This window comes from Gymnogyps californianus, chromosome 1 (genome assembly GCF_018139145.2).
Source record: "Gymnogyps californianus isolate 813 chromosome 1, ASM1813914v2, whole genome shotgun sequence".
NCBI classification, from domain to species: Eukaryota; Metazoa; Chordata; class Aves; order Accipitriformes; family Cathartidae; genus Gymnogyps; species Gymnogyps californianus.
In genome coordinates, this window is record NC_059471.1 from 131,835,842 (window position 1) to 131,847,495 (window position 11,654).

General features: G+C 40.5%; 1 protein-coding gene across 1 annotated transcript; it reads left to right on the forward strand.

Annotated features, from left to right (window-relative positions):
- The first annotated feature begins 1,829 nt into the window (after nt 1-1,829).
- Nucleotides 1,830-11,135, forward strand: CD86 (CD86 molecule). The gene is made up of 6 exons (XM_050894542.1): nt 1,830-1,897; nt 2,032-2,081; nt 3,339-3,680; nt 7,618-7,929; nt 10,605-10,736; nt 11,047-11,135. The coding sequence occupies exons 1-6, from the start codon at nt 1,830-1,832 to the stop codon at nt 11,133-11,135; spliced, it is 993 nt and encodes a 330-aa protein (XP_050750499.1).
- Nucleotides 11,136-11,654: the final 519 nt, after the last annotated feature.

The window sequence follows — 11,654 nt, forward strand, 5'->3', positions numbered from 1 at the left end:
AGAAGAGAAGCTGCTTGCAGCACTGAAGTTTTAGTAGCCCGATTCATGATTCAGCAACTCTCTATAAAGCAGCTTGCATAAAAGAAGCAGCTTGTCAGACTCAGTGACCTCCCTCTGCAGGAAATGTGGGTGTACACCCCTATGCAGACTCACAGGATCCTTCTTCATGCAGCCATCCCCAGCAACACGCCTTCTCCTGGAAGACAGCAGCCAGGAAACCATGTAGGATCTTTGGGACTTCTGTCCTCACGGCTCCAAATCCGACCCATAAAGAAAGGCAAGCAGTGTTATCTGGTATTTTTGCCTGGGTTTTATTTCTCTCTCTCACTCTTATTTTCAGTTCCAGTTTTGGTGTTTGCTGCTATGAGACAGTCATTGCAAAACATGCCTAGCTATAGCGGTACACTCCACTTATGTTTCCAGTTGCTAAATTGTTTTAATTTCTCCTCTTACACACCTGCACTGGATCCAGAAAATAGGGCTATCTTTTTTTTTTTTTTCACTTGACTGGAAGCAAAAATTCTTATTCACAGGAGGGAAATATGACTGCTAAGAAGGAGTTTCTGTAGTTTTCAGTGGCTTGGCACAGGCAATTTTATTTAGGCAATCAAACAGTTGTGTGGTTTAATTCAGTGGGGCCCAGCCTAAGAGGAAAACCCCTTGATAAAAGTTCACCATGTAGTAGGGCGGCGGGAGCAGAAAGAGAATGACCTCTGTCTACAACAATGGATTCGGCACAAGCCCTCCCTCCTCTTCTGCTATGACAGGTGGATCACAAAGAAAATTATCTATATCCTCCGAGACATTTGGGCTTCTCTCTCCCCTTTCCTAAGAAAAAGCAGGATGAATCTGGTCTGGAAAAAATATCATTCACAGTTCTGTACATTACAGTACACACACAAAAAACATGTCAGCAGAGTGAGGGGAATTCTGTGTTAAACAGAAGAGAAAACTCCTGCTCCCAGAGACCTGGGGTAAAGGTAAAGACCCAAGTGTACTAGCTTAAAATAAAGCATGACAAAAAATGGGAAACCATCAGGAAGCTGTACTAGAGTCAGGACAGCAGACAGCAATCTCACTGTTTTTAAGTAGTATGAGAGCTGAAGAGTTTTTACATCTGCTCCAGCAAAAGAGGATTCTTTGGAGCTGTTTAAAGGAGGAGAGTGAAGGACCTTAGCAGGGGTGGTGTGGAGGCTTCTCCCAAATATATGGAAAAGGCACAGGAAAAACACAAATGCACTGCTAAAATGCAAACCAGCAACCACAGGCCAGTCAGATGCAGGTGCCGTTCTCTCACCAGTGCATGGGAATGACATTTGGCTGTTTATCAGAATCATAGGCCCTTATACTACATGAACCCAAGCAGCCGTAGAAGTGTTTTGCTTATGAGATGAGTCATAGGGTTTTTTTCTTTTTTTCTGAACAGATAGCAGTTTTTCTTGACCACAAATTATGTCCTGTTTAGCCTCAACTCTTCAAACCATATAGGATTTCTCTCAGTTATCTTTCACTGTCGTGAAGGATAGGTTCCTGTTACAAAACTGAAGGTCATACGCTTCATCGCTTCCGGTAGCTGACATCATAGCACTGTCTCCCCCACCTCCTCCCTACTGTGTCACCCTCTCCTCCCCCTCTACTTTCAATTCCCCCATCTTCTTCCCCACACTGCCAGGCCAAGCATGCTCCCCATTCCTCTTTCCTCCACACCAGGCGTTTTTGGTACTCATCCTGTCCTTTGCACCCCGGGTGCTCTGTGTTCCTCCCATGGCATACCCTGTCTGCAGTACTCTTGGCACCACATCACCTTCTCTGTAAACCAGAGATCTCTCATGGCATGTGTCTTGTTGCTAAAAGCTGTGAAGCACACACAAGTCCTTGCACCAGTCCGTGGGAAAAGGTGAGATTAACTTTCCCAATAGTTTCTCTCTTGCTAAAACTTCTTGTTTTACTCTTCTTCCTTTGGGAGCACTGGAGAAGGTACTGGAGTGTTTTCAACCTCTAACATATTTCTTTCATTCTTCCTTCTTACAGCGTCATGGAGGTCTGCATATTCTTCCTTTATGCTATGATACTTCTCCCAGGTAAAAGGCGCATTTTTAATTGTAAAAACTTTTTTGATTATTTGTGTCCTGCTATGTGATACTTTCTCATCCACTAAGAAGCTCATTCCTTTAATCATTTCCATTGCACAATCAAGGTCATATAGCCTATGTGACATGTATTTAAATTGTGTGCAGGGACTCTATAAAATATATAGTAAAGTACTTTCTCTCTTCAACTTTATACCTTTACATTACACTTATTTTATGTTGCTCTTAAATTTTCAATTTAAATCTATCTTTAAAATGTGTGTATATCACCTCTGTATATCATAGAGCAGAGCAGTATTAAACTGAAAACTGACAGTTAGATATGGGACAACTGGATTTTTAGGCAGACGTGGAGATCATTTTGCAGTCTGGTGCTTTGGAGGAGCAGTCAAAACTTCACACCAGGAGAGAGACTGTAAATCTCCTCCTCCTTTTGAACACAGCAGGGGTGTTTGTATCTTCTGGGACAGAGGACTGCATTTCTCATTCCAAGAAAAGGCGGTCCTCTCGGCCCATCGCCACCCGTAATAATGGCTACATGCACTGATGAAAGCGGGAGAAAAATCATCCCTTGTGTAACATGGGTCATGCTTTCTTTGCATGAAGGCATAATTGTGTTTATTGACTATTTCTGTTAACAAGATCAGCAACAGAACAGTTAAATTTGACATTTAATCTGTCATAAAACTGTAGATTCATTACAGAACAGTTAAATCTGACATTTAATTTGTCATTAAACTTTAGATTAATTCTTCAGTGAGACTGAAAGTGTTCACCTGTTTCTGACCTTCTGGTCATATGTTCCCTAGACACCAACATTTACCACACAGTGTGCACTTTACATTTTCTTCACTGCAATGCTGTGTTATTTTATTAGGAGAATGAACTCAACTTTTTAAAAAGAAATTGTGCAACTATCTCCTTTGTGGCAGAATCTCACTACACTCAGGATGCTACATACAAGAATGGTTTGGACCTTTTGCCTGCATATAAGTCTTCTAAAATATAAACGCTCACAACCTGTGTGTGGTATGCCTTCCTTGGAAAGTAAAATGTAGGAAGAAAAATAAGAAACAGTTTTATGACCTGAACTCAAGACTAAGTGAGTCAGTTTGAAGAACTATGTGTCCTGTCATACCTAGTGGGAGAATTTGTGTCTACATGCTGGCGTTGCCTCTGTGAGTGCAAATACTTGGTGTTCCTTTGTAGCTGATGGAAATCTTAATTTCTTCTCTCTCTTTGTCTAAGGTATTGCTGCCAGCGTGCATCAGGTGAAGTCATTTCTCAATCACACTGCATACCTATCCTGCTATTTTCCAAACTCTCAAAAAACTGACATAAAGGACTTAAGAGTTTTTTGGCAAAAAGGCGCTGTTGAAGTGGTGCACGAAGTATACTACGGCCAAGAAAAACATGATAACCTTAGTCCTAAATATATAAATCGCACCAAGATGGATATGGACAAATGGACCTTGCAATTGTTAAATGCAGGAATTGTGGATGAGGGACAGTATATGTGTATTATACAGCACAGAGATAAAGGATTGCCAAAGGTCATACACACATCTGAGTGCTTACTGCACATCATTGGTAAGTAATCTCTTCTAATTGTCATCTGGTCTGGGTTTTTTTGCAGGGGTTCTCTGTCACTTTGTTCAGTCCAGAAATGCGTGGTACTGTCCCCGAGCCACTGAAGATGTACCTGCACTGGAGCAGAATTTCTAAAGATGGATAAGAGCATTCTCAACAGAAAATCCTCAGCTCTGAATGAAAAGTACTCAGGTGGAAGCAATCAGAAGAAGTAGAAAATGAGGCAATAATTTGCTCAATATTGCATCGTTCCTGATTCCCACCCTGTCATACTTTATAGTGAAAACCATTCTGCCTTCTTCCTCTTGCCTCCTGCAAGTTTTATGGCTTTTAGGACTCTGGAAAATACACTTCTTTATTTGCATCTGATGCACTGCCTTCTATTAAAAGCAATAGTAGTTAGCATCGTTGGTGGTAAATTACAATTGAAACATAACAAGAATTCTGCAAACACCCAGCTATTTTATGATGATATAAATTGCAGGGAAAATAAAGAAAAGAGCAGCTCATATGTGGAGGAGTAGAAATTCATATGCTCAGCTAAAGTAAGACTGAAAATATCTCTGAAGGAAAAATGCAGGCATTTATGAGATTCAGCGTGATTTCTTGCATGTTATCAGAGGAAAAGGCAGAAAATCTTTTAACAGGGGAATGGGGTTCAGTGATGAAGCAATCTTTTCCTAATATTTTCTAATATTTCTAGTAATTCCTAATATATTTTCCTAATGGTTTTCTTTTCTAAGATGTTCTGCTAGTAACCTTTGTCCATATGCCTGTGTTCTCTCTTCCACTATGATAGTGCTAGTCATTAATAATAACAGCTTCTAACTTCCACTGGTGTTTTCAGGCTTCAAAACTGCTTCAAGAGAGAACAGGCCATGTGTAACAGCAGCCAAAACCAGAGTACCAGGATATCTGAGCCTATTTAGCTTTGTGCTACCAGCAAGTGTTCCCTTGATTCATAGATAGAAAACCTAGATTGTTAATTTTGATTCTCCCAGAATCTACTTGACAAGTATTTTCAGCAAAGTTTTAGAACTCAGAAACTCATAATGTGCACTCAGTATCAAGGCCTCCAATTTAAGAGATGCTTAGCATCAACCATTCAGTTAATTCAAGCAGTTAAATCAGTTATCAGCTTAGCTAACATCTGAGCAACTTGTTATAGCAGTCTCATACTTAGGCACTAAAACTCTCCCAGACTTTTTAAGGTTTAACTTAGGAAGACTGTTTTAAACTATTTGCTGCTGTGTTCCTTCCAAATGACTCTCTGTTCAGTAAGATCCCAAAGGAAGGAGCAATATAAAATCATATTTTAAAAAAAAACTTAAAAAGAATTAGAAGAAAAATACAAATGTTGAAATGTACTTGTGCTTACCTACTGTTTCTTAATTAGAATCTCATATCATATGTGGAGGGTTTTTTGTAGTATGGCGTGTCACACTTAAAATGGACATAAGAAAGATTGAGTGCTGTACAAGAATGATAGGGCAGTCATACAAAGCTATCTAGATCACTTGGTGACCAAGCCCATTCAGAAATACTGAAGTACCTTCTAATACAATTTACATGTGTTATTTATATGTATTACATTAGGAAAATACATAGATAGATAGATAGATATTATATGTATTGTGTACAGCCAAGATGATTTATATAAGAACAATGAACACAGATCATTCTCCAGAAAGAAGGGAAGGCTTCACAATGGAAAGCTTTGGCTCTTAAAACAGGCAAGGTAGGGCCCATGGTGATAAGCAGCTTAACTGGAAATTCTGCTGCTATAGCATGGCTCTAGTGCTTCCTTTGGATGGATCAGTAGGGGAAGTAGGTGAGATTAGGGAAGCTATTTCAAAATATGCCCTGTTCAAAGAGCTGGGAGTTAAACTGATGTCAGAATAGAGACTTAACAGTATGTGTCCTCATTTTAAAGGGGATGTTGAAAAACTTAAAAGCGTGAAGAAAAGCTCTACTAGAGTTATCTGAAGGCTGGAAAAAATACAGTCCAACTGGAGACGTTAAAAGATCGATCTGATTACCTTATAACGCAGAAGACTGAGGAGTCTTGTTTTCAGAGTGTGGGAACCTGAAATACACATGAAATACTGGATATTAAAAAAAAAGGCTAATTAATTCAGTGAAGATATAAAAACAGTCAGTGGCTGGAAGCAAGTGAGAAGTAAGGTGCATTGTCACTTTAGAAAACGGAACAAAACCAGGTAGGGTGATTAAGGTGATTAAGCCATGGAGAAAAATATTAAGGGATTGATGGATCTGCTGTCTCTTGAGGTATTTAAATCTGAGCCCATAGTCTTTTTGGAAGACATGTTATCTTTAAATACAAAAGACTTCCTGAAACATGCTTTTCTGTTAACAGTCCAAAGCTCACGTATACGTAGCCCACACCCTGCATGCAACCAACATCACTTTCCAGTAAATTGCAGTTCCAGAAGCCATAAAAACAGGAGTGTTTTGATCAGGGTATATTCCACTATTTCCACTTGTTTACTGTCAATAAGATTGAAACTCTTAAATCACTTGGGTGATTTGGCAAGTTTCACAGTTCCTACCCTCCCTATAAAATGCCAAGGAGAGAATAAATACTCCAGACCAGCAGCTGGAGTGAGCAGTCAGCTAAGCAAGTCAGACCTTGAGGAGAAAGAGGAAACTTGAGCTCTCCTGAGGGACAACTTAAATTTTGGGGTGTGAAAAAGGTGGTGCTTTTTCCATTTTGAATTCACAGCCATGGACTCTCCAGGGGATTTAAGTGACTAAGCTAAATCCTTCTCTCTGTGTGTTGGCATACAGCAAATAAAAGCAACATCATATTTCTTCATCCATCCATATGAAGAATTCACTGGGGCAATGATTAGAGCCTGGATCCAACACATTGAGTGTGTGTGCAGAAGTCAGACCCTCTTAGGTTCATATTTTTCTAAGAATCCTTTTCCACTTCTCCAATATTTCTCCATATTGTCTTTAGTCCTATTGGCACTAAAATAATGAAGTATTTTCAATGAAGCCTTGAGTTTGGGGGTTTTTTTTTAACTTGCTGTATGCCAATGTGCAGTCAGTATTATGTCTACATTCTCTCCTTCTCCTTTTTCATTATAGTCTACTATTTCTACTATGACCTTTTAACCAAACAAATCCTGGTTGAGAATATTTCGGATATTATTGAATAGAGAGTATTGGTTAAAAGCTTCCATTTTATCATTAATATTTCATGTTTAAATAATTCTTTCCAATCCTGTTTCACTAGTTATTTCTTGCCTGGGAAACTTGACTTTTTAAAGCAACAGGTATGCTTTTCATTGACTGAGATGAATATCCAATGACACAAAGTAAAAGAACTTGTACTTTGTAGTCACTTCCACATAAACGCTAAGGGAGGCCTACTATCAAGTTAAGATGAGTGAATTACTTTATATGCTGCAAAATTATTATCATAATACTGACAGATACCAAGGATATTTCTACCTATGACAGCGCTGGACCTCCAACTTACCCCATCTGAAGTCCCTCAGATGACTTCTTTCTCTGCATTTCACATTTAGAAGCTTGTGGGTTTCCCCTTACCTAATCAGGAGGTCAAGAGTAGGCAGCACTGTGTCCCATTCCCATTTTGTGCTTACGCACTGACCTGCAAGCAGGCCAGGTTTGATTATTGTGAGGTGTCAATAGATCTAAAGGAGGTGGGAGAGACAGAGGCCCATTGTCTGGCTGATCAGACTTACATCCTTGAAACACCCTGAGGACATGGAGCAGCGAGTCACATGTACACCAAAAATATAACAAACTCTTCTTGGGACTCCCTTTGTTTTCCTGGGAAAATTGTTTAGACTTGCTTCTGCCTGAAAATCTTAAATAATTGGCAGGAACTGTCACAAGATGTGGTATGTCTGACTCATGATGCTTTCTCTTTGGTCTATTTCAGCCAACTATAGTCAACCTGAGATAGTCTGGCTGCAGACTGGGGAACTAAAGCCCAACGAATACTTGAATCTTTCCTGTTCTTCCAGCGGAGGTTATCCAGAGCCCAAGCAGATGACTTGGCAAATTTCAGACAAAACCGGAACATACGGGCTTCTGCGCCACATGGATGTCTCACAGGATGCTGTTACAAAGCTGTACAATGTTTCTAGCAAGCTGAACATCACAGTTCCTACAAACACCCTCACTAATATTAGCTGCTTACTTCACCTTGGAGAACAGCTGGGGAGCCTTGTCTCAGTGCCACTAGGCATAGGTGAGTCTCCATTTGCCCATTCTGATTTTTGCACCGGTAGGAGCAGGGCACATTGCAGTAGAGCTGATCACAGATAGCAGCATAGTCAAGGTGGGGAATAAACCCTAAGTAGCAGTAGGAGTTGGTTAAAAGTGTTATATGTTCTCCATCCTGTTCACCAACAGCCATGGCCACCAAATTCCCTCTCCTTTCCGTATGGGAAGTCTTACTACAGCAAGGAGAGGGCACAGAGAAGGAAGGCTACTGCTACACAATCCAAAACACAGCCCTGTTCATCCCCTCCCTACATGCTGCTGCAGTAACAACAAAGCAACCTGGATGTCTGGATTAGGCAGCAACTAGTCTCTGGAGGTGACATTTAGCTGTTAAGAGAGGTTGCCACTTCACAGAATCAGAGAACTGTTGAGGTTGGAAGAGGCATCTGGAGATCATCTAGTTCAACCACTCTGCTCAAAGCAGGGTCAACAGGTAGTACAGGGCCTTATCTAGTTGAGTTTTAAATATCTCCCAGGATAGAGACTCCTCAACCTCTCTTAGCAAATTGTTCCAGTGTTTGACTGTCCTGACAGTAAAAAAGTTTTTTTCTGATGTTTAGGTGCTTGAGCTGCTATTCTTAATCATTCCCTAGAGAGAGGCAGAAGGCTAAACAGAAGAGTCCCTTGGACCAGACTTGGCTCACAAACTGCCAAATAGACTGTGCTGAGTTTAACAGTAAAGGCCATGAAACTTTGACTAGTCCTAGAAGCATTCCTGGTGGTTTTCATAACATTTGGCAGAATGAAGTGCACATTCCAAAATGACTATTTGGGGATTTTTTTTCTCTGGGATTGTGTCTTTTTGTAGACACCTCTTGCAAGAAGAAGGTGGGGACCCAAGTTCCAATAAGACTTTACTGCTGGATTATCTCAGGGTTCCACATGACTGATCCTTTCTTTAAACTAAAGCTGTATTTTATTTATCTCCTGGGACAGGAAAACATCCTTTGACTTACTTTCATTTGTAAGCTATGGCACAAGCGCATCAAAATAAAGATAATTCCCACATGGCTTGCACATGTCTCCTTTAGACAATGTTGAAGATGGAGAGCTGTGCTTCATCTGATGGGAACAGGGAGCCAAGAGAGAATGGTAGCATTGCAGTAAAGCCTACCAGGGTAGTACAGGCATGCACCTTACTACTTGTCCTGGTTTCGGCTGCAATGATAGAGTTAATTTTCTTCCTAGTAGCTGGTATAGTATTATGTTTTGGATTTAGTATGAGAATAATGTTAATAACACACTGGTGGTTTTAGTTGTTGCTAAGTAGTGTTTATACTACGTCAAGGATTTTTCAGCTTCTCATGCCCAGCCAGCAAGAAGGCTGGAGGGGCACAAGAAGCTGGGAGGGGACACAGCCAGGACAGCTGACCCAAACTGGCCAAAGGAATATTCCATACCATATGACGTCATGTCCAGTATATGAACTGGGGGGAGTTGGCTGGGAGGGGTGGATCGCGGCTCAGGAACTAACTGGGCATCGGTCAGCGAGTGGTGAGCAATTGCATTGTGCATCACTTGTTTTGTATATTCTAATTCTTTTAGTATTATTATTGTCCTATTATTATTATCATTATCATTATCATTATTTTCCTTCCTTTCTGCCCTATTAAACTATCTTTATCTCAACCCACGAGGTTTTTTTTTTTCGATTCTCTCCCGCATCCCACTGGGTGGGGGGAGTGAGCGAGCGGCTGCATGGTGCTTAGTTGCCAGCTGGGGTTAAACCACGACACTACTGCAGATGTAAAAGAAGTTTGCCACTTATTCTGAAAAAAGTTCCACAGTGCAGTTTTCTTCATATAAATTTAGCTAAAGGGTTAAGTCATCAATGCTAGATATGGCAAACTGCCTCTGATATCTTTACATTCTAGGATTCTTAAATAATATTAAAATACAATACAGAAATCTTCTGAAGTTTGCACACCTCTACATATTGCTCATGAGTGTTAACATGGCTATATTTGCTATATTAGCTATAGTGCTGAATCATCCTCTTCCCTATTCAATTCTTCTCTCCTCCCTGGCTTTATGAAAGTAGCCACCTGATAAGCAGTGATGGTGGGTAAGAAACTAGGAACTCCACATAAACAAAAGCTTTGTTTTGCGATAACTGAAGCTCTAACAGTTGCTAACCCTAGCAACCAAAACCTCAAAAGCACAATAACCAGGAATAGAGGGAAACTCCTTTACTTTCCCTGCTACTTTCACATCCCTTACGGCATTTCATTAGGCTTTGACCATCATTTCCAACAGATACCAAGCAGTAACATATCCCAAGTTCTTCAAAGTTGCACAGTACCACAGAGTAGCAGTAGCACAGCAGCAGCCTCGTAGGCTCTTGTACTAATCAAGTTGCTGATCTCTCACATGTTACCCAAACTTCAGAAACAGTACTTTCCCTTATTGTTGTTGAAGTGGCTGTTAAGACTTGGTAGTTTTGCTAGTTATTGGAAATGGAAATAAAGCAATGTGGATAGTGATTTACTGACACTATTAAAGCATTGTAAAAGCAAAGGATGCTGAGGGCCTTTCCCTAAACTTCTAATTCACATTAACTTTGGGATAGATTGTTTAAGCTAATTGTCACCAAATTAAATCTTTGCTATGTGTATCTCTCTGCTGTGTTTTCTTATTCAGAGATACAGCGGGAAGAAATGGAGCAAGTGAAGATAAATTTCTTTGGCCCACTTATAGCTGTGATTATACTGATAACACTTCTTCTGGGTTTTGTGATATTGAAGAACAGAAATATCTCATCTACCAACCACAGTAAGTTATTACTTCTCAGCTTCAGCTCTACTGTCCCTCAAGTCACAGGCTTTGCTCTTTGTAATCATCCCTTTACCTACATTCAAGCTGCTGACAGAAAGTTAGGTTTCATGCTGGACTGAAGCTCAACTTCCTTGGACAATTTAGTTCCTGCAACAACTTAGTCTATCCAGCAGCAAGTCAAAATATCTTTCTCCTATCTTGTCCTGGGATCCACTTCTCCCTCTTCTTTGTGCTCTGTGAGACTGCCATGGCACCAGCTTACCACTTTTTCCTGCAGTTTCATCCTTTTTTTCTGTTTTTTTGGTAGATTTGGCTCCTAAAATCATTGAACTGTATAAACCTTTCTTGTTCATCACCATTTATAAGAAAGGTGGAGCAGGGGGAGGGATGAGATGAGGCTTCCGTCAAGTGCAAGTATCTCTGTCATCACAGAGCTGAAGGATCAAGGCATTGCTCCACCACAGGGTGCCCAACACTGGACTGGAAGAATCATCTTGTACTGGGAACAGAATTCAATCTTTGCATTGCATTTCTCTATTTTGTTCCAAGACTAGGTCTCAGCAGGCCAGGGTTTATTCTGCACTGAAAGGATCCTCATGCTGACATTAGTCTATCATTCCTTGTAGCAAGAGGGAAATGCATTCCTCACAGTCAGTCCTGTTTCTTTACACAGCAAAGGGTCCTGAGCCCCACCTCATTCTTTCTCCAAATCCTAAGATTACTGGACATTTACTATCAACTCTTTTTCAGCTCCTATTTCTCACGTTTCTGTAAATCACATATTCATCTATTTTAGGTGTCAGTCTAGCAGTCTAGAAGCTACCCAGCTTGAAACTGAGGCCATCAGCCAGACTGCTGACTGGGAACCATCTCTGCACATAGCAAGGCCTGAGGTCCCATATTCTTAGATGCTCT

Excerpts from the sequence above, each read along its gene's own strand:
- CD86 (XM_050894542.1), top strand. The coding sequence starts at position 1,830 with ATGGCATGTGTCTTGTTGCTAAAAGCTGTGAAGCACACACAAGTCCTT. Across the intron at positions 7,930-10,604 it reads CTCAGTGCCACTAGGCATAG|AGATACAGCGGGAAGAAATG; the intron begins GTGAGTCTCCAT and ends TTTCTTATTCAG. Across the intron at positions 10,737-11,046 it reads TATCTCATCTACCAACCACA|ATTTGGCTCCTAAAATCATT; the intron begins GTAAGTTATTAC and ends TTTTTTTGGTAG.